Source organism: Larimichthys crocea, chromosome XVIII (assembly GCF_000972845.2).
Source record: "Larimichthys crocea isolate SSNF chromosome XVIII, L_crocea_2.0, whole genome shotgun sequence".
Taxonomy (NCBI): domain Eukaryota; kingdom Metazoa; phylum Chordata; class Actinopteri; family Sciaenidae; genus Larimichthys; species Larimichthys crocea.
In genome coordinates, this window is record NC_040028.1 from 10,987,398 (window position 1) to 11,013,830 (window position 26,433).

Genomic DNA, 26,433 nt, shown 5'->3' on the forward strand with positions numbered 1-26,433 from the left:
TTTTGCGAAAATGGAAAGCAAAAAGGAGCGGGTGGAAATTATGTGTACATGACCTCCTTTCCTTGATGCCTGACAAAGTTGGTAGAGTGCCTGGATTGGATGGTCGTTGCAAAGCTCTCAGCCGTCCATCGACCAACAGCCATTGATCTGCAAAATCCAATGACTCACTTGCTGCTCAGTATGCAACCCACATACAAATACATCCTTAGTGCTATGGGTAAACAAGTGAACATGCAGACTGACAGGAAGGCCTGTAACTGTAATTACTGATTAATGTAATTACAGTTCACAAATTATATAGTCCCCAGTAGTATAATTGGTTCAGAATATAAAAACAGTTACTAACAGTTACTAGTTTAATGCAGATTATTAACCCTAACCCACACAGTATGGAAATTATTATGGTAAGGAGTGGACAGACAAGATTTATGTGAGGGTTATGTACTACTTGTTTTTGCTGAAGGGATGGTATTCTTCTAGTTCCTAGATTTATATTTTATTTCAGCCCTTGTGAGATTTATCATACAAAATAATCTGATAAGCATAGAAACGATGGCCATACTGTATGTATTAGGGCTTTATTTTTCTCATCTGTTGCCGCTTATTCTCATCAGGGTCACCGTTGGCCTGGAGCCTATCACAGCTGACTTTGGGCGGGGTACACCCTGGACAAGTCGCCAGCTTATTGCAGGGCATACAGAGACAAACAATTAATCACACCTAACAGAGTCACCAATTAACCTAGTAAGTGCATGTCTTGTGGGAGGAAGCCGGAGTACCTGGAGAAAACCCACACAGACACGGGGAGAACATGCAAACTAGGAACCTTCTTGCTGTGAGACAACAGTGCTAAACCAGAAGATTCAGTATTCAATCCCCCTCCTGTCTTCAATCATCTTTGTACAGTTTCCTAATTTTTTTCTATAATACTAAAATACTGGAGTAAAGTATTTTATTTTTTAAGTAAATCAGATGTGTGCACAGCACGAGTCATGCATCTAAGCGTGCATTCACTTAACTAATCTTACATAATGTTGTGAATGAAAAAAATGTGTTGCATTTGAATTCATGCCTCTTGCTTTTCAACCAATACTGAGAATAAAAACAATCATGGACTGCAAACATCAATTATTATTACTCAATCATGTCGACAAGGCAAAAAAGCTAGAAATGTGTTAATCACTTTGAAAACAAGGTGGTAAAATAAGGTGTTGAGTCACTCATGAAAACTTTCCAAGACATAAAAAGGACTACAGCATTTTTCCCTCTTCTTCAGGATTTGTCTCATTCATTTGAAGAGATCAGTGGCACTGTTCAGTCCAAAGCCCTTAATCCACCACTATGGTAATGATTGTATTTTTCATCAAAGTGTATGGCATGGTGAATTGCATTTTAAACCCCATGATAAAGAATAAAGAAGAAACTCTCACTCTTGAGTTTTTAACTTTTTCATCCAATTCAATGAACAAATCCACAGATTAAAGTCTTTTAAGCTTCCTTCATGAACATGAAGTCTGCCCTGGGTCGCTCCTCTTCCCTCGACATATGAGTAAATCAGAAAACTTGTGACTGAAAATAAAAAGTGTTTAATGTGTTAAAGCCCTTACTTTGACTCACTTTGCTACTAGACACTCTGTTACAGTGTTACAGTTGTCGCAGTGTTTTAAGGCACTTTTTGTTGGTGGAAAAAATCCAAAGTTGATTGATTTAAGTCTCTGACCTCCACAATAAACGTTCATTTGAAACAAAGAGAAAGTGCACCACTTGTAGGAGAGTTTCATAACTACAGGTGTTTTCAGTGCCTAAAACATTTTCCAAAAGGATATTTTAATTATCTGAGCACACAGGGAATGACATGGTGGATTCAGCCCACTCCTATTAAAAAAATGTATTCATCTTTCTTTCACATAGGCAAACAGACAAACTGCCCGCACACAAGCAATGCAGCGAATCGATGCAAATCGATAAATTCTACAGTCAGGTTGTACTAAAGTCTTTCATGACTGATCTGAAATCTGGTTGCTGATTCACTGCTAAACAGTGCACAACTGGGCCAGTGTCAAGTCACTTAACATTTATTCTGTGACCTCATTCACACCTGGCAGTGTGGTCTAATTTTAAACAAAGAAAACGTGTGTCCTACCTCACACAGCACAAAAGCTACTTTATAAATCCATGTGGATTCTTTGCAAATTGCAGTTATTCACCTTTTGATCCCACAACAGATGACCTATTACTTCCATAATTGTATCAGCGTAAAATTACTTTGATCAACTCAATGAAGCTTTATTATAAGCTCTGACAACAAGGTTAGTAAAATAGACTATTTTACATCAACTCAACTATACAACCCTTACCATTTCTAGCAGGAATCTAATATATCCTAACCTTGTAGATGTGTAGTAATACACAATGAGCCTTACTGAAGTGAACATGGTACAGGACACAGGTATATACAGATCAATGAGGTTTTTAATAATCATCAACACATTTATGTACAAAGCAAGCGATGCCATACTAAAAAAAAAAAAAAAAAGTAAAAGTAACCTAAAATGCATTTTCTTCTTTTTTTTCTCCATCATTAAAATAGCTAAAGATTATCTGGGGGGGAAATCAATGAAACAGTTCCAACACTTTTGGTACGGCGTCAGTTTAGTTACACTTTGACGAAACCTTCACAGATTTTCTTCCACAGTTAAACAGCCCTGGGCATGGTGGTGGTGGGGTCGACAAAGAAGATCCAGAATCATTTCCTTCTCCAATGAAACTAAAGGAGTTAGGAGTGCAAGATTTCTTAGAAAACAGAAAAACCAATCCCTGCCAGTTTTCCCTAAAAGCACCAATTTCGTCTTTGTTCTTCAGTTATCCAAAGAGACTAAAGCATTCAGCGAAAACACAGATCCTGTTTACCCAGACACAGCTCATACAGAAGACTACTATGGGCCAGGGCAACATTTATAAGTAAAGCAGGTATTAAACATCAGTGGATTTAATGGAAAGGACTAGTTGTTCTTTTCATTGTTTGCTATATATTTCATTCTGTTACGCAGAACTCTCCCATTTGTCGTCTGAATGCGAGATGTGTACATTTCATGTGGGTTTTAGTTCTTTCTTCATAAGAAAAAAAAAGGCGTCTTGAGACAAAGAACCTGATTGTCTAATACACAAAAACTTTGAACGATGTCACAGTTCAGGACACATTTAACTTTCTTCATGCAACTTTCAAAACCACTAAAAGTCATTTGTCACCCCCAGTGGAATAATATGGATTATGTTCTCTGTGTGCCTCCAAAAACAAAAACAAAAAAAAGGCAAGCAATAAGAAATGTTTTAATAATGTAAACAGCAACAGAAACGCAAAATCATATCTCAAGTAAAAAAAAAAAAAAGAAAGCCAAATGTTTATCATGTATTCAGTCACAGAGTGAATTAGAAATATTCTTCTAAACAAGTAATAATTACCTCCATTTATTTACACTGTGAAGTTTAAGTGAGATTGCATTCTCATCCCTCTAGTTTGATATCAGAAAAAGGAAAAAAATACTGAGATACAGTGATAGAGCTTAAGCATAGTACATTTAATTGGATCTTAGTTGTGATCTGAAACTGGGACTATGGTAGGTTTTGCTCGCAACAAAGCCCAACAAAGAAAGACCAGATCAAAGATGCGCTTGGTGCCATTTAAATGGGAAAGAAAAAGAAATAATAATCACACCCAGGGCAGTACTAACTGAATTTAGTTATGTTTTATCAATGAAGTGATCTGTGGCATAGCCAAAATTTGAAACCTTCTTCTTTTTATTCCCGTCCTTCAAAATAACCCTGGCACTATGTTCCAGGATTAACAACGTGGTCACTCAAACAAATCTTCACGTGAGGATCTACCAAAACTTCATCTGCATTGTTAGTTTATAAAACCGGGGACTAGAGATAACCGAGGGAAATACAGTAGAACGAGGAAGCAGTTTCCACTTAACACAATCCTTTAAGAAAGCATAAAAGTAAAACAAATTTAGAGAAACTAATCTTTTACAAAAACATTTGCGCCACTAGTTAGTTTGGTTTTTTTTCGTCTTCAGTCTTAACAACAGTGACTGCTTAAATGAGCAGCAACACTGAGGAGTTGGTGGTGAAAGTCACTATATACACACACACGCACAATTCACACAGACTCACTATACAGTCATACAACTGTGCACACACACGTCGGTGTGTCCAGTTTTCTCAGTGGTATCACAGGTGACAGTCTCTCCATCTCTCACACAGACAGAAACAAACTGGGGAGCGGGGATGGTCTTCTTCTTCTTCTTCTGGGGGTTTATGAGGCTCAGTCAGGTCATCTGTCTGCCAAAGGGAATTGTGGGAAAAGTAGGTCCTTCCTAAAGCGTTTTTTTTCTCTTTAAAAAAAACAAACATTTTTCCTTAAGTCCTTTGAGGAGAGTGACTGTGCAAAGAGAGAGAGAGAGAAAAGACTGTTACAACATTTTGTTTATATTAATCAGAGACAAAATCATCATCAGTTAATGCTTACAGGGTCTCATAACTACCACTTGTCTACACAATAACAGCGAACGAATTGGCACAAAATTATCTGTCTCAATAAATATCTGTATAATACTTAAACTTTGTTAATTATAATAGAAGTGACAACAAATAAAAGTACAATGCGAAACGTCATGTCAGGTATTGGGTAAAATGGCCAGCAGTTTTAGACTTTAAACTTGGAGAATGGGTCCTTACACTGAAGAAAATGTATGTGAGACTTGAACAGAAACTCAATGGTTTGATTGGATTTTAATGGGTCACAGATAAATGACTTAATCATAAATGTAAATGTAGGGAAGAGGAATGGAGGACCCAAAAAAAGGGCAATGGTGAGAATGCTAAGCCAGCTAAGTGAAATGCTGTTAAAGAAAACAAAGAATATTTTACATAATTCATTTCAAAACCCAATACCTACAAGAGAAAGGACTAAAATGAATAAAACACTAACATAAAAGACAGACATACAAAGAAATTAAAGAATAAAGAGTGAAAATCTTACCGTGAGGGCTCGGTGGTTTTAGCTTTCATCATCTGAGACATGGGGTTTAGCAATGGCCATCTCCTCCTTGCTATTTGCGATCATCTTACACTTCTACAAAAACACAGAAAAAAAAACACATCGATTACTTTAAGTTGCCACAGTTGTGCACCTAGACACCATATAAACTTCTTCAGGTAGACAAACATGTCACACTGCCCTCCATTTACCTCTGTAAGCTCTTTGATGGTATGTATGTTCGCTTGCTGAGTGACCTTCCGCTTTGCTTCCTCTATGTGGTCCAAGTTGAGGGTTGGCGTTGGGGGCGCGAGGCACGGGGGAGGCTTGTTAGTGATGGTAGGAAGCGGGGCAAGGGGAGGCATGGCCGCCAGGGCACCCATGTTGGTCAGAGCAGCTGTCATAGTAGCTGCTGTCATACTTGCCATAGCAGCACTCATGGTGATGTTTGACATGCTGGGCATCCCTGGAATATTGGGTAACCCCATTGGACCCATGTTGGGCATATTGGGCATATTGGGCATTCCCATGCCCATGGGGAGAGGTAAAGGTAGAGGTAAGGAGAGGGGGGTAGGAGATGGAGTGGGTAGAGGGAGCTGGAGGATGGCTTTTGGCCGAAGACTTTCAGGAATAGGCACCCCCGCTTTAGCACACATGGCAGCAGCATTAGCTTTGGCTATCTCCAGTAACTGGTCCTTATCTGAGGAAAGAGGGGGTACAAAACCAAACAAAATGAATGAGAAATGCAACATAACAAATATATGAGCTATCAGATTGTTTTAGTTTCTCTCAAAATGTTGTACCTAGTTCAGTAAGCCGTGGAGGAGTCTTGCTAGTGCTGCGACGTGTCCGGGACCCTGAGCGCCGCTGTTTGCGGAGAATGAGAACTGGAGAGTGGCTAGGTTCCCTTTTCCATCTGTCCCGTCTATCAAACGAACGACTGCGAAATGCCGGGCGCCTCCCTCGACCCCTTGACCTAGACCTGCGTCTGCGATCAGAAGAACGAGACCTTGATCGCCTGCTTCGGTCTCCTGACCTGGACCTTTTCCTTCGGCCTGTGGACCGGCTCTTGGATCGCTTGCTTCTATCTGTGGACTTGGACCTCCTCCTCCCACGGGCGTTTGGTGAACGGGATCTCCTCTTGCGGGTTGGAGAGCGGGACTTGGACCGGCGAACCCTGGTCCGTGACTTGGATCGTGATCGCTTGCGCCGTGCAGCCGAGCGTGACCTCCGCCGTCTGGCAGGACTCCGGGATTTAGAGCGTCGCTTTTTCCTTTCTGAAGGAGACACCGATTCTCTTTTCCTCACTGGAGACTTGGACCTGAGGAAGGGTGAATAAAAAAAATATATACATGCACAATACTGACTTTTACACTTACAGTGCAGCATAATGCCACCATTAGGTCTGGTGAATAGATACCTCTCAAGTCCCTGTTTCATGTGGTCTTTAATATTTAATAACTTTCAAGACCTTATAGTAATTAAATAAAGCTCTTTTAGGACCGCCAGAACTGACACACAGGATAAACCCATACACACGACAAACCTGGACTGCTTCTTTCTGGATGTAGACTTGGATGTAGATCGTCGAGGTGACGAGGTTGAGCGCGAAAGCTTTCTACGATCTGTAGGTGAGCGTGACTTTGACAGCTGCTTCTTCTGCACTCCCGGAGATGCTGAGGAGCTGAGGAGCCTGAGGAGAGTTTTAACGGGAGATTCCTCTTCTTCATCTGAGCCTCCTGTACACTCTGACCTTTCGGGACTAGTGCCGGGCTCTTTGGAACCTGACCTGGACCTGGAAACATCTCGTTCATTGGGTGAGACGGTTAACTCCATTTGTTCCTTGGCATTGGGAACAAGCTTCAGGGGCTGCAACTTATCTGAGGGGCTTTCAGTGGGGGGGCTAGAGGCAGCTGCTGGGAGAACGGGCTTCCACGCACCTGCATGGTACATGTTAAATGACAAGGAATAAGACACATTAGGCAATTTCAAGGCAATAATTGCATGTCACTGTCGATTGAGTGTTCATTGAAATTTTTGAGCTCCTATTTTTTGGAGTCTGTACTTCTGTACACACCAAAATAAACTGGTTTTCACTGCCTGTTAGAAAAAAGAACAAACAAGGAGCAAAATGCTTGAAAACATAGCAATGAAAAAGGACTGACCTATTGTAGCTGAAATAGTTCCACTTTCTCCAACTGTCTTCTCATCAGATGACTGCTCTGCCTTAGGAGAGGAGTGCTTCGTCTCTTTAACAGGGGAGGAGGATGTGGACCTGGCTGGGGAGGAGCTCTCAGACCGCCCATCACTTGACTCGGACCTGGAACTAGACTTGGATCTGTTCAAGCCTTCAGAGATGGATTTAGACTTTGACCTTCTTCCACTCTTCCTAGGAGATTTGGATCTGCGTTTGCTAGGTAGTGGTGAGCGTGACTTTGACCAATGCCTTCGAGACAATGAACGGGACTTGGAGCGTTTCCCAGACCTTGGTGGAGAACGATTTCTCCTGGCAGGGGATCGTGAGCGCCTTCTGGCTGGTGACCGGGATTTAGACCTACGTCGGGACGGAGGGGTCCTGGATTTGGTCCGTTTACGGGCACTCCTAGATCTGGAGCGACGGTTGCGCTTAAGGACTACAACGGAACGTGAACGAGTCCGCCTGTTCCTGCGGACTGACCGGGAGCGTGAGCGGCGGGATCTTGGGGGTGGTGATCTCCTTCGCCGAGACAAGGACCGACTCCTGGAGCGTCTGCCTCCTGCACGCCTTCCCAGTGACCGTGAACTGGAGCGATGAACAGGACGTCTTGATCTAGAGTGAGAGCGACGGGTTCTAGTGATAGAACGGGACCGTGAACGCCTACTAACTGCACCACCTCGCCTTGGTGAGCGGGTCCTAGAGCGCCTTGTCCCTCCACGGGGCCGTGACTCTGACCTACGACCTCTCCTTGGAGACCGAGATAAAGAAGGGGATCTGCGCCCACCACGTTTAGGGGATCGTGATACCTTTCTTTTCGGAGAGAGAGAACTTCTGCGTCGCTTTGGGGAAACAGACAATGAACTCTTCCGACGTTTAGGAGACTTGAGCTTCTTTGGAGGCTTTGACACCTTCTTCTTGGGGGTAGGGGAGCGTGAAGTCGACCGGGACTGACAGCTAGTTCTCTTGTGCAACTTTGAGGAAGGGGAGGGTGACTTCCTCCTAGATTTAGGGGACTGAGAGCGAGACAGAGAGCGTGACAGCTGGCGACTCTTTAAAGGAGTTGTAGAACGTTTTCCCTTTGAGGTTGACCTAGAAGGGGTTCTTGGTCGCTCTTTCATTACTGCTGCCGCTGTTTGACCATCAGACTGCTGCCTACCAGGACTAGGTGTTAGGCTATGACTTGACTCAGACTTCTTAATGTCCACACCCCTGGAAGGGGAAGGAGACCTAGACCTGGGAGAATCACAATCTTTAACCTTTGCCCTCTGAACTGAATTGGCCTGATCTTTCAGGCCTGGGTCATCTCTGGGGGTAGCACCTTCCTGTTTAGGGATGATGTCAGGGAGTTCCTGGGCATGGCAGAATGCAACATCAGCATGACTACCTTCAGTCTTAACCTTTACTGTTGCTGTCTGTGTTATCTCATCCTGGCATGCAGAGGGGGACCTCATATCCTTTTCTGAACCATTTGTGTTACCACCCTTGCCTCCAGATGGGGTCACATCCATATCTAATATCTCCTCTTTCTTCACTCCAAGCAATTCCTGTTTTTGTGTAAGGATGGGAACCCCCTTCTCCTCCCCTCGTTTGCTTTTTGACACCAGTTTGGACACTGGTTCTGGCAGGTCAGATGCTGCAGCTGGAGAGCATTTGCCATCAGTAGCCCCTTTACCGCCTTCACCTTCAGACTCAGAACCTGAAGCTGAGCTGCTTTCAGATGGGGAGCGAGATGGGGATTTCTTCTCCTGCTTTTCATCTTTCTTCCTCTTCTTTTTCTTCTTCTTGCCAGCGTGTCTTTTGTGCTTTTTAGATTTTACATCTCCCTCCATATCCACACGATCTAAGAGGAGAAGTTATGCTTTCTTTAAAAACCAAATAGCGGGAATTAATCCATTACTTTCAAAAGGAAATATGAATCAGATGTGTCTGTGTGTGAGGGTCTCATACCTGTAATTACATCCCTTTTGCCCTCCTCCTTCAGCCCAGCATGCTCTCCAGTTCCTGCTGCTGCTGCTAGTCTGGCACTACAAACACAAAAACATAGAAAGGTGTATTAAGTTTCCAATACAAACAAACTACAACTTTCATTTGGGTGAGGTGCAAAGTCTTTTTTGTTGAAGAATGCAGACATTTCTTGATTCTAAGATGCATCGTGTTGCATATGTGAAAGATTTTGCACTGTTGCAGTAACGGAACATAATGGAGTTTGCAGCCTACACAGAAATATAGCCTACTAATGTTGATCTATCCTCAGCTGGACAATAAAGTTGTGAAGCTACGCCATTACATTGCTCTCTTGCATTCAATTGTGGGCAGATATTAGGCGTTACTTTTATACGTTGGGGGTTATTAAAGACGGAGGCAGGGATCAGCAGCCATTAATAAAGATGCACCTAGTATTTTGAAAGCATCATGGCACATTTTGGATTTTAAAACTTTACTGGGAAACACAAAGTGGACAAGACACATGTGTAAAAAGTGCCTCAAATAAAATACTTTAGTAGCAAAAAGAATTTGAGGAAGGAAAAAAATAACGCAAGCCCAGCTAATTATCCAAGAATTGAGAAGGCGCTGTCAACTTTTCCATCTGACTCAGAGAGGGAAGAGAATCATGATGGACTGAAATGGGTCACACAGATACTGATAGTAAAAAAAGAAGAAGAAAGCAAGACAGAATACATATGTCAAGTCTCAGACAACACTTAGTTCAATTAAAAGTTCAGTTCTTCTGACCTGGCTCTGGTGGTCCTGACAGGTCTCAATGGAGGTGGTGGCTCCGAATCCGACTCGGCACCAGATTCTGAGCTGCTCTCCTTCTCCCCCTTCCTCCTCTTCTTCTTCTTCTTGCTCTTGTGTTTCCTGTGTTTCTTGTTTTTCTTGTGGGGTGGCTCATTCCCTTCCTTAGCATTTATGTCATCTTTCTCAGGTGCCTCATCCTCACCTGCTGAGGGATGACAGTCAGCATTGCAGATTACACAAGTATTTGGGAAATCCATCACATGTACAAAACCTAGAGCAATTTATTTGATTAGTCCATTCATTATCCATTAGCTATACCCACTTATCCTTTAAAGATGGGAGCTGGGGCCAGTCCCAGCTTCAATCTACTGTGCACTGTACCCAAGAATCCTGTGTAAACTGTTCAAGCTGTGAGGCTAAGGGACATTTGGCAAACACTGGTTAAGTCTATTTTCAAAAAAGGAGCATGCTTTAGTTAAAATATTCAACTTAAAATCTTGGGGAAAGACAACTCAATCAACAGGGTAAAATTTAAATGACACATTTCTTTGTTTCCTATCCATCACTCACCTGAGGGAATGTCCACTGCACATTCCATTGTGCCGGTGGGTTTGTCAAGGCTCTCTTACTGTCACTGGTGTGCTGCTCCCTCACTCAACACTGGTGAGAGGGGGGAAAAATGGTAATGTAACTTAAGCATCAAAGAATGCAGAACCAACAGAAAAAGAAAGATCTCATTGCAATGTTAGAGTAAAATGTTGACCAACTACTAATTAGGGCTGGGTACCAATATAGCACCAGATGTGCAATCACTAGTTTACAATATGGCAACACTCTCTTTACATGGCTCTGGTAGCAAGTAGCCTCGAGGGAGCTACTTTGAAAACACAGTTAAAATGCCACTTAACGATCAAAAGTGTGCCTATATTTTATTTAAAAGGGTAGACCAGGCGGCACCCCTAATGGTAAAGCTCAGTAGTCCATATAGCCACAAGAATTGTCATGCATCATCACACAAACTTTAAAATACAGTATAACAATAACGACACAATTTAGGACTAATCACAAGATAATATAATTCTTATGATTTCTGGTGTTTGTCCCTGTCAACAAAAACAATGTATTAATAGTTAGTAGTAACAAAAGTATAGCACTTGACCAAAGGCAAAAGAAGGGATAAAGCAGGCGAGAAACATGGATGATTGGGACCACCCAATAGACCATTGACCGGCTGATCTTGACCATGGACAGACCATGCAATGGCTCACTGAGCAACTACCGTAGTCTGGACCACAGGGACCATGATGGACTACCAGTTCACATTTGTAAACAGTTAAATAAAAAATAACCTACTCATGCGCAACAATGAGAACATAGGCATCATCGATAATAGTTTAGTTAATCGACAAAGGATTCTGATCTAACATACCTGGTGTTGCCAACATGGCCAGAGAAAAGAGAAGTCAAAGACCACTCGCTTACTTGTCCAGACCACTAGCTTTAGTGCCTCTAGTGGTAGTACCTAGTGGTGACCATCAGCGGACAGGCCATTGAATTGGCTACAAACCCTTCTCCAAGCTAAGCAATGCCTTTTACTATACCACCACACACTGTAATGCGTTGTGCCAGCACAGCACGCGTAACCCCACAAAGAGGGGGAAAAAAAAACCTTTAAGATTTCCCCAGATCATATGTAGAGACAGGTAGAGAAATGTTTTAAACGGGTAGCCCATTAGTCAGGAGCAAAATAGCTGCGTAGTCACGCTGCTATGAGTATTTATAAAGTGGTCAAAATATTAAGAGACACCTCTAAGTATAACCCACAGCACCACAAACTACAGCCTTGAAAATTAATTTGAAGTTGAACAAATACTTCTCGAAAACATATTTCTACAAAAAGTGCACTGCCTCTGTATCCTCTTGTGCCTCTAACAAACCAGGTCTCATCCTGTGGTAAATATTAATATCAGAAGAACACCTTCTGGCCATTGTGATATTTAATTTCGCCACCACATACTATAGTCCAGACACAGAAACTCAATTCTTCTGGTAAACAATTTGATGGTTAGGCTGGGAAACAAAAACAGCTTTTCCTGAACACATAGCAACCCCAAAGTATCTCACAGCGAAAAGATCGAACTGTGAGAGGATAACTTTAGAGTAATTATGCTTTTGATTTCACCGTCTGTAAACAATTTTGAAAGAGTCAAATGAGATGAGGCATATGGGGAGAGAGGCATGTGTCTGCCAACAGATCGGCTATCTTTCAGTAATAAATAGACTGCAAGCATCAGAGCTTCCAAACATGCCTTAACGCCATTAATCGAGATGACCTGAGATGTATGAGACAAAACATGGTTTACCAACACTTAAATACAGGAGCAGATAAATCCCATAACTATAACTATGACATAACATCCAGACCCGCTTCTAACATAACAAAGGCAGCATTTCCTACAGGCTGGATTGCTAACGCAAAACACAATTTGTATACATCTAATTGTAGAAGCTGCTTGGCATATATATATAATTTCTTCAAAATCTCCTTCTCAATTGAAATCTCTCAAAGGCAACTTGTTGTCCTTGTCTAAAGGACTAAGCGTAGCGTGTGCATACAGGTATCATTTGTTCTCATCAAGGCCGATAAATGCTGAATTTTGACCACATTTTGGAGAGAAAAAAAAATACTAAAAAAAAATACTTACGCTTTAATAGAGTCAACATTAGCCCTGCTACCATGAATACATAAGACTGCTGTTCAAAAATAGTTGCAATCTCACACGGTTTACTCAACTCTTACACACGCACTATTTGCCTAAACAATAACAATAACAAAGCAATAGTCATACATTCGACATTTAAGGTATAAAAAATACTAATATTCGAGGTTACGTAGGCTGCACATTCACCGCATCCACCGTGTGAACATTGCCGCTCCGGTTGATGCTAAAGCTAACCATTAAAAAAGGTTGCCAGCATGTTATTTTGGATTTCAAACAACGTTAGCTTGCATTAAGTGAGCCCTTCTATTGTCGACACAATTATTCCAGAAAATTATATTATTTTGCAAATAGGTAAAAGCTGCACGGATAAGAGAAGCAAAAAAAAGGACAAAAGACAAAGTTTGAAACTGCAGCAGACACGTTAGATAATGCTAATCACTGTCGGGCCTAGCGTTAATGTCCATTCACAGACCAGAAGCCAGCTAACTGTGGTGTAAGTTAGCTAATCTAACAATTATACTGATTTTTTTTTAAATAAAGCTGTTGTTTCTTAAAACCAAAAAGACTTCACAGGCCGATCAGTTGGACAATGTATCCGCGGTTGAAGCTGAGCATGCTTGCCTGCACGCCGCGGCCTAAGCGGCGGTGATCCGCTAAACGTCCTAACTGCTACGCTGCTCGGACGTTTAGCTACCACTTGTTTCAACAAAGTGAGCTCACTCGCTCATCGCAGCAGTCGGTCCCTGTGGCGTATAATTACCCAGTTTCTGTTCGGTGGCTGGAGTCCGACGTGTAGAAAAAGCCAGATCGCCGCAGTCTTGGATCGCGTGAAACCAAACAATCGTTGAATATGCTAACCGTTAACATTAGCCGACTGCCTGATCCGCCATGATAGAGAAAGGTTTCCCAACATGCCATGCTTCGCGGTTTGAATGGAGGCGTCACTGTCTCCTAGGCAACTCCGCGCTCCATGGTAACAAACCGTAGCAAAGTCTAGGGGGTTATTAAACATCTCTACTCGTTGTTTATTTGTTATACACATTATGTTATTTACTACATACTAAATACATTATGTTATTTACTACATACTAAATACATTATGTTATTTACTATTTTATGTAGTGAACAATGTCCAAAAAGTCGTCACAACATGGCTGTATGTACAGTACATAAATCCACATAATGACACCCTAGTTGCTTAAATCAAATACAAATATAAACGGCCCCAGCATCTGAAAGTATGCTACCTGTATTTTATGTAGTATTTAATTTGACAATGTTTTTTTTCTTATTTGTCAAGTCAACTTTATTGTCAATGCTGTCATATGTACAGGACATAGAGGATTGAAATTGTGTTTCCCTCATATCCCTGGTGCAAACAACAATATTCATGAAATATAAATATAAATATAATAAATAATAAGAATATTAATAAGAATAACATAATAAATATAAAACATATTTATACGAGTAACAAGATATCAAAGAAAAATACGGCAAATCTTGAAGATATAAACAGTATAAATATGGCAAATGTAGCAGTATAAACAGAATGAACACTATTAACAGTGATCTATCAAAAAATAAAAGATGTGTACAGTGTAAACAGTATTGCAAACAGTTTTTTTGAATGGTGCTCACAGAATAAATTCATATGCAAATATTTTTCATTTCAAAAGTTTAACAAGATGTAATTCTACGTTTCAAGTTCACACGTCACACTCTTGTACAGGCACTGACAGCATAAAGAAAGTGTAAGCTGCATATTTAAAACACAACTGGCATAGACTGATAAAACAGTGTGGATTTAAATTTGATCAAAACCGTTTACGTTTACATTTCATTTCATTTTTTTCATTAATATTAAACATGACTAAATTATATTTAATTGTTAATAATTAATTAATTAATTATTAACAATAAATTGTTAATAATAAATACAGGAGAATGCATTTAAGATTAGAAACACTCTTGCACATATATTATTATCCACAGTGAAAGTCAAATATTTTGTAAGCAAGACACATATTTTCAGTGGAAGAGTGTTATAAGGCTCAAAATGTTGTGCATAGCCCAATTTTAGGATATGTGCTATATCTTTCATTCACATATTTATTTTATTTCCTACAGAGGTGCTCTTATTTTGAAGGATTCGCGGCGGAAGTCTTGATGTTGTTGCTCTGTCGCCTGACAGTAAGGCAAGAGGATAGTAAAGCTACAATAAGTCGCAGTAGTAGCGTGTTTTTACTGTTTTTACAGTCTTCATCAGATGAAAGACATGAAGAAGAGGTTTAACATCAACTTGGACGACTCTGCTTTCACCAAAGAAAGAATACCGGTCCGTATTTTTCCAGAATATCTTCACTATCTTTCGGCTAAGAGTTAGCAAACTAGCCAGCTTGTCCAGATACAGATTTTAAAATTTTCTATTCTGATTTTAATTCCAGCCAAAGCCGCAGTTTCAGTCTTCATCCACAGGAGGACAAAACACCTCAGCAAAGCCCGCTTCAGAGCCCGTGGACCAGCCGCTGTCCTATGCAGACTTTATCATCCAGAGTAAAAATAATGTGAGGGAGGGTCCCTCCAAGCCGCTCAGGGCTGAAGCTGCTGCAGCCACCAACCTGAAGCAAAGTGAATCAGCTTCAGTGTCGTCTGCCACAGGAGGATGTGAAACAGCTCAGGACTGTAGCAAAGGGGTGAAGAAGAATGAGGACACACTGGTTCAAAAAGAGGGGAATGGTCAAAGCATCAGCCTGGGTCCAAAACAAATGGGGTCTGGGAGCAGCATTATTGTCAGTCCTCGTCAGGTATGCATCAAAATGTAACACCAACACTCTCCATTCTTAAATCCATTCTCTACACATTTTTATTCCCCTTGAGTCACATTACAAGGTAGATTAGTTTGCAGATGTTACTCCCCAGGGGCTCGAAGTTTCTTTAAAGCTTTGGGTTTGTTTTTGCTGTTTTCAGGCTTGTTAGTTGACTTCGACAGCAGGAGGTGTCGCCTCATATATTTGCTTTTTTTTTAATTATTATTATTCAGAGAGGAAATCCCATTCTGAAGTTTGTGAGGAGTGTCCCGTGGGAGTTTGGAGATGTTGCACCAGACTATGTTTTAGGCCAGACAACTTGTGCGCTCTTCCTCAGGTAGGTGTTTGTGCCTCAAATAAATTTCATGTGTGTGGATGTGAAATCAAAAAGAGACGTTTTGTATTCACATTTGTTTTCCTGTTGCCCTGACGTTGTGTTGTCTTACACAAGTATATGATGACATTTTGAAATTAAGAGTGGCTGTGCACTTTGTTCATATATATATTTTTTCTCTCTATGTTGGTCTGGCCCAGTCTGAGGTATCACAATCTCAATCCGAACTATATTCATGATCGTCTCAAGCTGCTTGGACAGACTTTCACCCTGCGTGTGTTACTGACACAAGTAGATGTGGTAAGTAAAGAACAGACTGTGACATTGACAAGTTATATTAATTTAGTCATAATGCTTGGCAAACACTAGTGTTTTAACTCCTGCAAGGTAGTACTACTGTATTATTATCACATCCACAGAAGACATATTTTAACTGATATCTATATATTAAATCTGATCAAATTGTACTAACTCGTCGTGTTCCAGCTATGTCAGCTGTTTCCTTTGGTACTTTGGTAAAAAAAAACTGTGCTTATTTCTAATACACTTGTTCAGTGTTCATGTTTAATTAACAATGCATTCATTAAAGACAGACTTAAATTAATTTGTTTTATTTTTGCTGTTCTATTTAATAATCTGCCCGTTTTATTTCATCTCACAATTCATTTAGCTCCCACTTTGACATTTACAGTGAAAAAATATGTAATTACTCGTGTGGTACACTCAAAGGTGTTGCTTTTATGACAGCTACATTTGAATTTTTATATTTTTGTTTATGCCAGAAATAAAGAGGGGCTGTCCAAAATCTATTCAGAGCTTCTTGCTTCAGCAGTTCAAGAATATTAATTTTAGTTTCATCTAAATATAAAAGTGTTTCTAGGAGACTTAAAAACCTTTGGCTACATCTGGTTGGCTGTTAATACTAGGAGAAAAACACTAGTTTTAAAACACTGATTACAAAAATAAAGAGACAAAATACATTATTTCTGTATGGCAGCTAGTCATCTATAACATCTCTCGGGTAGGTAATGTAATATTCCATTACGAGGTGTTGACAAGGATTAAAACGTTCAGCAATGTTATATTTAACCAAACGGAACAGCCTATACAAAATGCTAATCCCTTAAAGGAGAGCTGTATTATAAGCTATCCATGCAGAACGTTTAATTTGTCAAGTATGTATATCTTGCCTCAATTGAATTAGTTTCTCTAACGTTGGTGTAATTGAAGCATGAGCTGTGCAGCTGGAGGCAATTTTGCTATTGTATGTAGGAAAATGTGAATGCCAGAGACGAAAGACGCTATATACTTAATTATTAAATAAAAAAACAGGAAATCTCTACTCTATGCAACAAATCTATTGCTATGTTTACGAATGAAGACTTAATGTAGTTTTTCCATCACAGAAAGATCCTCATCATGCACTGAAGGAGCTTGCTCGCATCTGCATCATGGCAGACTGCACTCTCATCCTGGCGTGGAGGTAAGACCTGCAACATACCGAACAGTTCGTCACGGGAACAAAGACATAAAAAAGAGTGTACATGGTATCAGTTTTAAATGTGCCCATGCCACCTAAAGTGTATTATCATAAGATAAAATGTGATATTTCAGTTTTTTGAACCAAGCATCTCTTGTTTTAATAAAAACGATACTCATTCCTAATATTTTAATGTTGATTTGACAGTCCAGAGGAGGCAGGACGTTACCTGGAAACATATAAGTCATATGAAAAGAAACCAGCAGACGTGCTGAAGGAGCAAGTCGAAAAAGACTATCTGTCAAAGGTGTGTAGATTCACCATTTTCTATTCAAACATTATGAGCTCTATTACTGTTTATATTTAATAATTTGTGCCCATTTAAAAAAGGGGGAAACACTTTAGTGCGATTGACTGAATATGATTCATGACGCAGCCGCACAGAATGCTAAAAATGATTATCTGCAATCAGAGTTTGAGTGTTTTTCAGTCTTTTAACAGCGCAGCGCTGATTCGATTGGTTTGTTTTAAGGTTACAGATTGCCTGACCACTGTGAAGTCTATAAACAAGACCGATGCCATTACTTTACTGTCCACTTTCTCAGTGAGTACCACTACAGTGAAAATTCATCCACAGATTGATGCTATACTATAATCTGTTTTATCCACAGGCTGCTTTGATGGCATACCCTGAATTAATCTTTTCATTCTACGTAATTTCATATAATGATGTTCTCGGAGGGAATGATCTGAAGAGTGTGCTGAGGTAATGAATTCTGTACATTTTTTTTTTTACAGTCTGTAGAAGGAATCATTAATGCCTCTAAGGAAGACTTGGTTCTCTGTCCAGGCCTTGGACCACAAAAAGTGAGTAAAAATACATGTGCAGCATATGAACACTCAGGAGACAGATGGGACATTTCATTAATTATCATGTTTTATATTTTGTGCTTGCAGGCAAGGCGACTACATGATGTGCTCCATAAGCCCTTCCTCAAATCTAAGACAAAAGACAGTTGAAACTTCTCACCAAGGATGTGTGAAATGCTTCTGAACAGAACTCTATAAAGCTGAACAGCATGCAAACACACATCGGAGGACTGAATTAAATACTGTGAACACTCTTAATTAACGAAGGCCAAGAAAGAAATGTGTAAAATGTGACTGCTCTTTTAAGATGTGAGCTCTTCAGTTGTTAGAGATTTAATGCTTTATTGAGTTATGGTGTGATATTTGTTCATTGTTTAATTATTTTTTATGAAAATAAACATTTTGTAATATTTTTCTACTATACAGTGTAGTGTACCTTTCATTTCGTTCTTTGTTCTCAATGAAAAATAACCAGGTAGTGCTAAAATCTGTGCTTATTCACAAAATCTAGGGATAATAATACTAATAAAGCTAAGATAATAAAGCTTGTTGATAGGATAGATGAGGGATGATGCCATTCCTTTGTGATGGAAAGTAATAAGTACATTTAATCAAGTAAATTAAAGGTGTTACACCTTTAAGAGGGTAATATTGCAGAGCAGTTACTAGTTACTGACCTCTTACAAAAAAAAAAGCTGGGGTCTTTTCTCATGTTTCAGATGTCTGAGTTGTTTCCTCTCTAAACTTCTCACATGGTTTCACTTCAGTAACTGATCAAGGCCCAAAGAGGTCAAATTATCTAATATTTCACAGAAAAATCAAAGATTAGAGACATATCTAGGCGATAAATCATCATAGATGGTAGATCATTACCTACCACTACTGTGCAGTAACTCATGTATGAATCTGAATATGAAGAAGAGCAGTAAAGTTACTCTAAAAAAGGAGTAACGTGAAAGCACTTTTAACATCTGCTCAGCAGGTTTTGCATAAAGAGTGCGGTGCTGCCTTTAGGTGCTCCTCCGAGATTCCCAACTTTTGCTACTTCGAGAGTCAGCTTTTTAAATATGTACTTTGAAATAAACCTAAAGTTACACTGTAGTAAGACAGAGGACACTTTCAAAGTAAAATTGGCTATGGTGACAAGAGAAATATGTAGAAAATATGTGAGATGCAGGATTCTAACACGTTATAAAAACTAAAGGAATATTATGACAAATATATAAAAATAAAAACCTCGACTATTTGCTATAATATTCAGTGTCCTTGCATGTGTTTCTGGTATGCAAACATGACCACGTACAGAAACCCCCCTTGTGTTTTTGCATAGGGTTTTTTTGGACGGTTACTTTACGCTTGAGTTGTTGTTATTTCCGACAGCACCTGAAGGCACGGCAACGTCAAAAGAGGAAGTGTGTCTGCGATATCCACGCAAGTCGACGTGTTGTCGCTCGTTGTTGTGTGTTTTTACCGCTTATTTCACTGTAACACGGTGTTTATTTACTCACAAGAGACACCGTGTTAACTCGTGAAAGGGAGGAGAGCAAAAACAACCATGCAGACTGAGAAAGAGGACGAGGACGACGCGTCTCCTGAAGAGTATGTGGCTCTGTCTAGTTTCACTGGAAGTGGCAGCGACCAGGTGAGAGACCCACACGGATGTCTGCTGGTGTCATGACTGCACACTTCGGCCTGGAAAGTTGTTGTGGTCCTTAGCTCTACAGTAACTTTGGCTTTTTGTCCCGCAGCTTAGTTTCCACAGAGGGGACAGACTGCTTGTTCACGCCAAGCCTTCATCCGAGTGGTGGTGGGCAGAGCTGCATGAGGTCATAGGTTATGTCCCTGCCCGCTACCTGCGCCAGGATGCTGCTGAGGAGGATGATGATGAGGAGGAGGAGGAGGAGGACCCATGGCAAGATGAAGAATACTTTGGCAGTTATGGGACACTGGTTAGACTGTCTTTTAAGTTATCGTAACCTTTTTAGATGTCACAATTTCATTATCTACAGCTTGCACATGCTCACATTTAAACCTGCAGCCGTGCTTAACATCAGCATGCAGAGACCTGAAACCTGAGTCAGCCAATCCATCACACCCATCTGACAGTAGCAGCTAATGCAGCCTCTCAAGCAGAGATGAGGAACGAGCTACAGAGGTCTAATACTTCTTACCAACTCCAACTCTTTCTTTTCATTCTCAGACTTGTAGTCTTCAGTTACAACCGACAATTTGATATATATATATATATATAAATAACCTTTATTTAACCAGATAAAGACCCATTGAGATCAAGACCTCTTTCACAAGGGTGACCTGGCCAAGAAAGGCAGCAGCGCACGTCATAGTGGTAAAAAAACAGACAAACAACAATAACACACGGTTATGGATAACAAATTACGGGCCTCTGGAGTCACAAAAGGCTTTATATAATTATTTTTTTACATGCAGTATTAATCTACAAGATCTGTATCCAGACTTTCAAGTTTAAAATCAGAGTTTTCCTTTAAACGTCATGCCCATCTGGCCAAAAACGGTTACATAAAACTTGGAAAAGTTTGACCCGAAAACTGTTGCAGAACATTTAAAATGTGCAAGATATTAATCAGAATGAGGTTGAATAATGCAGTAGTACTCGCCGAGACCTGTATACAGACTTTAAGTGTAAAATCACTGGAGAATTACAACGAGTTTCCCTTTAATGTCATCCTGTCTGGCAAAAGGTTTCGGAAAAATTAGTAATTTTCACAATTGAACATTTAAATATCATAAAAAATGTGCATACCTTTTGTACCGTGAGCACATCTCAAATGATAACAAAACTCACAGGAAAAATAACCTTCAGGTTTCAAGTTTCAAGTCTTTTATGTGCAGGTTAACACAGGGTCAACAATGCAATGAAATGTGTTGGACAAGAGGAACCCGTCAGCTCGGCATCAAGAGCACTACACATGAGAATAAATATAATAATATAATAATATTAATATAGAAATATAAAATATACTAAAATAGAATATGAAAAATATGTACAAGTGTTGATTTAAACAGAGTAAGTGACTACAGACAAGGTAAAGTGACTAGCGTTTTACAGTATTGCACATAAGAATTTCAAGGATGTCAGTAGCAGCCATGATGTGGGTGCATATTTTTTACAACAGTCCTGTTAGATTATCAACAGTCTGATAACTCTGACTGGCTGACAACGAACCCTTAAAGTTATCCCTGCAATGTAATGCAACTTCCATAAGGCACTTCCTCAGAGAGCCTGCAGAAATTCAATAAATTCACAACAAATGTTAGAAAAATGAAAATCAAACCCAGAATAGATTTGTAGATGACATTTAAATGGCTGACTTTCCTTGAATGCACCACCCAGGGAGACACAAGAAAACATGCCCAGCTGTATTACAAAGTTATTTGTTGTTTACTCGGATTTCCATTAGTAGTTACCTTGGCAACCACCACTCTTCCTGGGGCAAAAAAATAAAGCTGTGATAGATTACCTCTCAGCCAAGATTTCAAGTCTCTGTGTAGTGATTGTCATCCTGCACTGAAATAAATTGAAAACAATGGCTGCCTGGAAGGTAGGAAACTGAATAAAAAACTCAAGGCATGCTTTGAAAAGCAATCAGTCACTGTAAAAACTATGGAGACCCAAAGTCTTCAATATCAACTAAAGAAGACACTATGAAATAAATATCCATATAAATAAATACAGAATAATATATGATAACCATAACATGTCCGTTTCTTTTGACTTCACAATGACCGTTTTATTTCATAATGCTACGTTTCATCACACAGTCTTTGTCAATACAGTCAGTTCAAGCACAGATATATTTGAGGATTTTGTGGTTGTTTATTTGTAAAGCTATTTATTTCATAATGTTATCTTTATTTAACATATAACACTGTGGAAACTGTCAATATCGCCCTGACTAATTGTACTTTTTTTTTCTTTTTCTATCATACAGAGGCTTCACTTGGAGATGTTGTCAGATAAGAGCCGCACTGAGGCGTACCGGCAGGTTATTCTCAGCAATAGTGCTTCTCTGAGGAATAAGGTGGTGATGGACCTCGGCTGTGGGACTGGCATCATCAGCCTGTTCTGTGCTCAGCTGGCACAACCCTCAGTGGTAATGTCAACAACATGGCTGATGGGGAAGTTACACAAACATTGAGGCTCTTCAACACAAACAGGACCACAAGTTAGATATAATGACATTTGAGGGATTTCAGTTCCAAGTTAAATTTGAGTCTGTTGCCTTATTGAAGTTTTTTTTTTCTTATATTAACTTAAAACATGCAGTAAACGAACTGAAGTTTTTTTTATACTTGCATCTAGCACGTGCAAACACGCGTTCACACATATAAGTATTTGGTGTGATGAGTTTTATTGTAAGCTTGTGATTCTGCAGTTCTCTCAGGGTATTGTCCTGAAATTTAAAAAAAGTCATACGATGAACAGTTAAATATCAATGCAGCAGAATCTTTCTTTTTCTTGTTGAAAACTAGTTCCTACATTACCCACAATCCAACTTGTAGCCTGGAACTGCGAGTCTCAAGCAGAGACGAGAAATGAGCTACAGAGGTCTGATAACCTCGCTTCTTTCCAACTCCTCACCCCTAGATTTCTTTTTATTTTCAGAGTTGTAGTCTTTAGTCCCAAACAACACTGTGACAAATGACAAATTATGGGCCTCTGGAGCCACAAAGGGCTTTATACATTTCCCCCCCACCCACATAAGCAGTAGTATACAGACTGTAAACAGACTTTCAAGTGTAAAATCAGTGGTGTTTCTCTTTTAATGTCATCCCATCTGGCAAAAGGTTTAGACACTTTCACAATTTAACATTTAAAAATCATGAAAATGTGCATGCCTTTATACCCGAAAACAAAGCTCTAAGAACATCTCAAATGATAAGAAAATTGCCAGGAAAAAATCCATAGAAATGTATAAAATAAGTCAGAAGAACCGATTCTCTCTCGCTTATTATACCAACCAACTTAGTTTACCCAGGTGTACTGTATATCTAGCATTGGTGTACTTATACTCCCATCTGCTGGACAAGGAGTGCTGCTACATGATATAAACAGCAGAGTGTTTATCTGTGGTGTTGTAGGTGTATGCTGTGGAGGCGAGCTCCATGTCAGAGTACACCAGGCAGCTGGTGAAGCAGAACGGCTGTGAGGAGGTGATCACGGTGCTGCAGGGACGAGCTGAGGAGCTCGAGCTACCCGAGCGGGTGGACATCCTGGTCTCTGAATGGATGGGTAACTGCCTGCTGGTAATAATGACACTGCCAATACTGTTTAATACTGTTTTAACTGTATTAATAATACAAGTTTTTCCTACTTTAAGAAGCTTTATCTCAGTATTATTGAATCACATCATGCTCTTCCACTCTCAGCCCCACACACCACATCTTGTTTCTGTCTCTCCTTCCTCCGGACTAGTTTGAGTTCATGGTGGAGTCAGTCCTGCTGGCAAGGGACCGCTGGCTTAGGGAAGGCGGCGTGATGTGGCCCTCATCTGCAGCCCTCACTCTGGTGCCATGTCAGGCCCACAGCTATTATGCAGAGAAAATGGCCTTCTGGGAGCGGCCCTATGGCCTTGACTTCACTCCTCTTCAGTAAGGGTTGTTAAGTCAGCTGTTCTCAGTGAACATTGTCCTGTCGCACTTAGATTCCTTTATACTTAATCGGAACTAACAGGGTAAAAGATCTACGATTTACTGTCATAACATGTGATGTCAGGTTGATGCCAGGTAGGGATGCTGTGTTATTTCACATTTAGACAGATGTCAGATCAGATTAGAGCCCACAAATATGGTCACTATTTAACTTAAACGTGTGTCACAAAAAGTACTTTCTATGTAATGACTCTTTTGCCACAATACTTTACTGAATGTCAAACACATGGTGATCTGTTGACTCATTAATTTTGTTCACACCATGCACATTTCTATAAAAATTCATTCCTGCTTCTTTATTTTTAACATGCATCCCTCATTATGTACATAGTAACTGTGTTTTCAAAACAGATCCAGTTTGGCTGATCAAGCAGCACCTCAGGCAGCAACTAACTGGCATCTTTGTATTTCTGTAAGTTGCCTTACGTTGCCCTGAAACAATGAAAGCTGATCTATACTGCGTGTTGTCATTTCTGTACCGGCTGAGATACCTCAAAAGTTGAGTTTGAACTCATCTACATCTCATCTACATTTACCACTCTTCTTCTTCATCTCTTCTCTGGTAATGGAAAACAAAAAAAAAATGCCAGAGAATGATGGCAAACCTGGTGTTTGCTTGCTATAATAGCCTTGTTTCTATCACAGCACTCCAGCTAACATAACCAGGTTTCTATCTCCATCCATCATGTGTTTAAATCCCCATCATGCAACTGGTAAACTACCCCAAAAAGCTGACTTAAAACTTAATTACTTATGATACACAGGCACAAAGATACCAGAATTGCATCGTTAATTACTGGTGAGTCAGGCACAAACATTGAATTATGAAGCCTACACAGGGAAACTGCATCAGTGAAGAGAAACAGAGGTCAGCCAGAGGATGTTAAGATCGGGTTATTTGCTACAACACTACAAAATGTGGCAATGAGTCAAGGCAGCTCTAGCAGTCTCAAATAACATGAGAGGCTACTGTTCTGTAGCTATTTTATCCACTTCTCATCCATATTACTTAGCATTTTATACATATTTAGGCAGCCAATTGTGACCACTTATAACAGTTGTGACCAAACACATGAGCAGGTATTAGCACCAATATTTCTATTCCAATACAGAAAATATTCCATGCTGTATGTTTAAAATTTCGAAGGTATACATAGTTGTTTACGCTGTGTTCTGTTTCTCTTGTTGATGTTTCGTGTGCTTAATTCGATCTGTCCATTTCCCTCTAGAGTCATTCAAGATATCCTAATTTCCTCATGGTGTTGAATAATGTTTGATCTCTGCAGGCCCCTGGCACAGCAGGAGTTCTTCACCAAGCCCAAGTTCAGCCACCTCATCGAGCCCGATGACTGCCTCGCTGCTCCCTGCAACGTCATATGCCTTGATATGTACACCCTGCAAGTCAAAGACCTTGAGGTACTGTGTGTGGGTGTGTCTTTATCAGAAATTGCTCCATCCCATAGAGATTGGACTAAATGGCTAACTGAAATGCTCTGTTTCATTTCCCAGGAAATAAAGGCTCAGTTTCATTTTTGTGTGGAAAAGTCCGGTGTTTTCCACGGATTCACCGCCTGGTTCACTGTTCATTTCGAGAGCCTGGAGACAGGAGGAGCAGCGGTGGAGCTTAACACCGGACCTAACTCTGAGTAAAACACTCACTCTCACTTGTGCAGATAGAACAGTTTATCAACTCATTGCTCCTGAGCCTTTACGGCAAATTCACAGAAATCCAAATAATCAAAGTGAGAATTCGTAAGTGCTAAACAGAAAATGCTTTATAACATCTCTGTGTTTTACGGGCTAATTTTTGCAATACTTAAAACATAGTGCATTAAAAACAGTATTAAGAAGAAATTTCTTCTCCAGGCCGACACACTGGAAGCAGACTCTGTTCATGCTAGACAGGCCAGTCAGTGTGTACGCTGGAGACTCCATCCGTGGAAACATTGTCCTACGTAGGAACCCAGTATGGAGACGCCACATGACCGTTACCATGCACTGGAACATCAACAGCAGCACAGAGGACACAGACAACTGCCAGGCAAACTTTGATTCATTGACCATATTCATAAAGTAGCGGCAGAGTATTTTATCTCTTATAACATTACAGTCTATTTATAATTTTCATGGAATGAAAACACATACGTTTCCCTTTCACTTGTCTCATGGTCTTGGTCTCATTCTTCATTCTTTTCTCTCTATCCATAGGTTGGGACAAAGACTTTTCCAATGTGGAGGTGACAGATTCTCTGCCAGTGGTGGAGATCTACAGAAAAATAGTCAAATACTATCTTCAGTTGAGTTCAGGGTCAGTGAGGTTTCAGCTGCGAGCCGCCGACCTGGAAAGAAGTCCGACTGTCGCAGGAATGCGACGGTCAAACGAGGCTCATCTGGTTGGACTTGTAGTCCTATAGCCTGATAACTACAGGCTAATGTGCTACAACACACCCAAGATACACGATTAACAGAAGAAATAACATGCCAAGAATGAACTGTGAAGCATTACTGGGACTTTGACTTGAATGCGTATTGGGCCTGGTGGGAAAAA

At 40.2% G+C, this 26,433-nt stretch overlaps 3 protein-coding genes across 6 annotated transcripts; 2 read left to right on the forward strand and 1 right to left on the reverse strand.

The window, feature by feature from the left end:
- Nucleotides 1–3,037: 3,037 nt before the first annotated feature.
- On the reverse strand, nucleotides 3,038–13,672 carry sona (SON DNA and RNA binding protein a). 2 transcript variants are annotated; one of them, XM_027290954.1, is made up of 10 exons: nucleotides 13,461–13,672; nucleotides 10,548–10,637; nucleotides 9,972–10,179; nucleotides 9,186–9,262; nucleotides 7,207–9,078; nucleotides 6,588–6,981; nucleotides 5,845–6,362; nucleotides 5,254–5,741; nucleotides 5,045–5,137; nucleotides 3,038–4,444 (listed from the first exon to the last, which is right to left on the reverse strand). In XM_027290954.1, exons 2-9 carry the CDS (start codon nucleotides 10,573–10,575, stop codon nucleotides 5,063–5,065), a joined length of 3,660 nt encoding a protein of 1,219 aa, XP_027146755.1. In that variant the 5' UTR covers nucleotides 10,576–10,637; nucleotides 13,461–13,672; the 3' UTR covers nucleotides 3,038–4,444; nucleotides 5,045–5,062. The 2 variants fall into 2 exon arrangements, with proteins under 2 accessions (XP_027146755.1, XP_027146754.1); XM_027290953.1 differs by having other exon boundaries at nucleotides 9,972–10,182.
- Nucleotides 13,673–14,846: 1,174 nt separating this feature from the next.
- ercc1 (excision repair cross-complementation group 1) lies at nucleotides 14,847–18,590 on the forward strand. Its single transcript, XM_010743086.3, has 9 exons — nucleotides 14,847–15,038; nucleotides 15,148–15,507; nucleotides 15,744–15,847; nucleotides 16,045–16,144; nucleotides 17,251–17,327; nucleotides 17,532–17,631; nucleotides 17,857–17,928; nucleotides 18,123–18,191; nucleotides 18,282–18,590. The coding sequence occupies exons 1-9, from the start codon at nucleotides 14,970–14,972 to the stop codon at nucleotides 18,342–18,344; spliced, it is 1,014 nt and encodes a 337-aa protein (XP_010741388.3). The 5' UTR covers nucleotides 14,847–14,969; the 3' UTR covers nucleotides 18,345–18,590.
- Nucleotides 18,591–19,582: 992 nt separating this feature from the next.
- Nucleotides 19,583–26,227, forward strand: prmt2 (protein arginine methyltransferase 2). 3 transcript variants are annotated; one of them, XM_019267050.2, is made up of 9 exons: nucleotides 19,583–19,836; nucleotides 19,943–20,143; nucleotides 22,166–22,327; nucleotides 23,316–23,480; nucleotides 23,650–23,825; nucleotides 25,172–25,301; nucleotides 25,395–25,531; nucleotides 25,752–25,926; nucleotides 26,094–26,227. In XM_019267050.2, exons 1-9 carry the CDS (start codon nucleotides 19,750–19,752, stop codon nucleotides 26,124–26,126), a joined length of 1,266 nt encoding a protein of 421 aa, XP_019122595.2. In that variant the 5' UTR covers nucleotides 19,583–19,749; the 3' UTR covers nucleotides 26,127–26,227. The 3 variants fall into 3 exon arrangements, with proteins under 3 accessions (XP_019122595.2, XP_019122597.2, XP_010741401.3); XM_019267052.2 differs by lacking the exon at nucleotides 26,094–26,227 and having other exon boundaries at nucleotides 19,948–20,143; nucleotides 25,752–26,077; XM_010743099.3 differs by lacking the exon at nucleotides 26,094–26,227 and having other exon boundaries at nucleotides 25,752–26,076.
- Nucleotides 26,228–26,433: the final 206 nt, after the last annotated feature.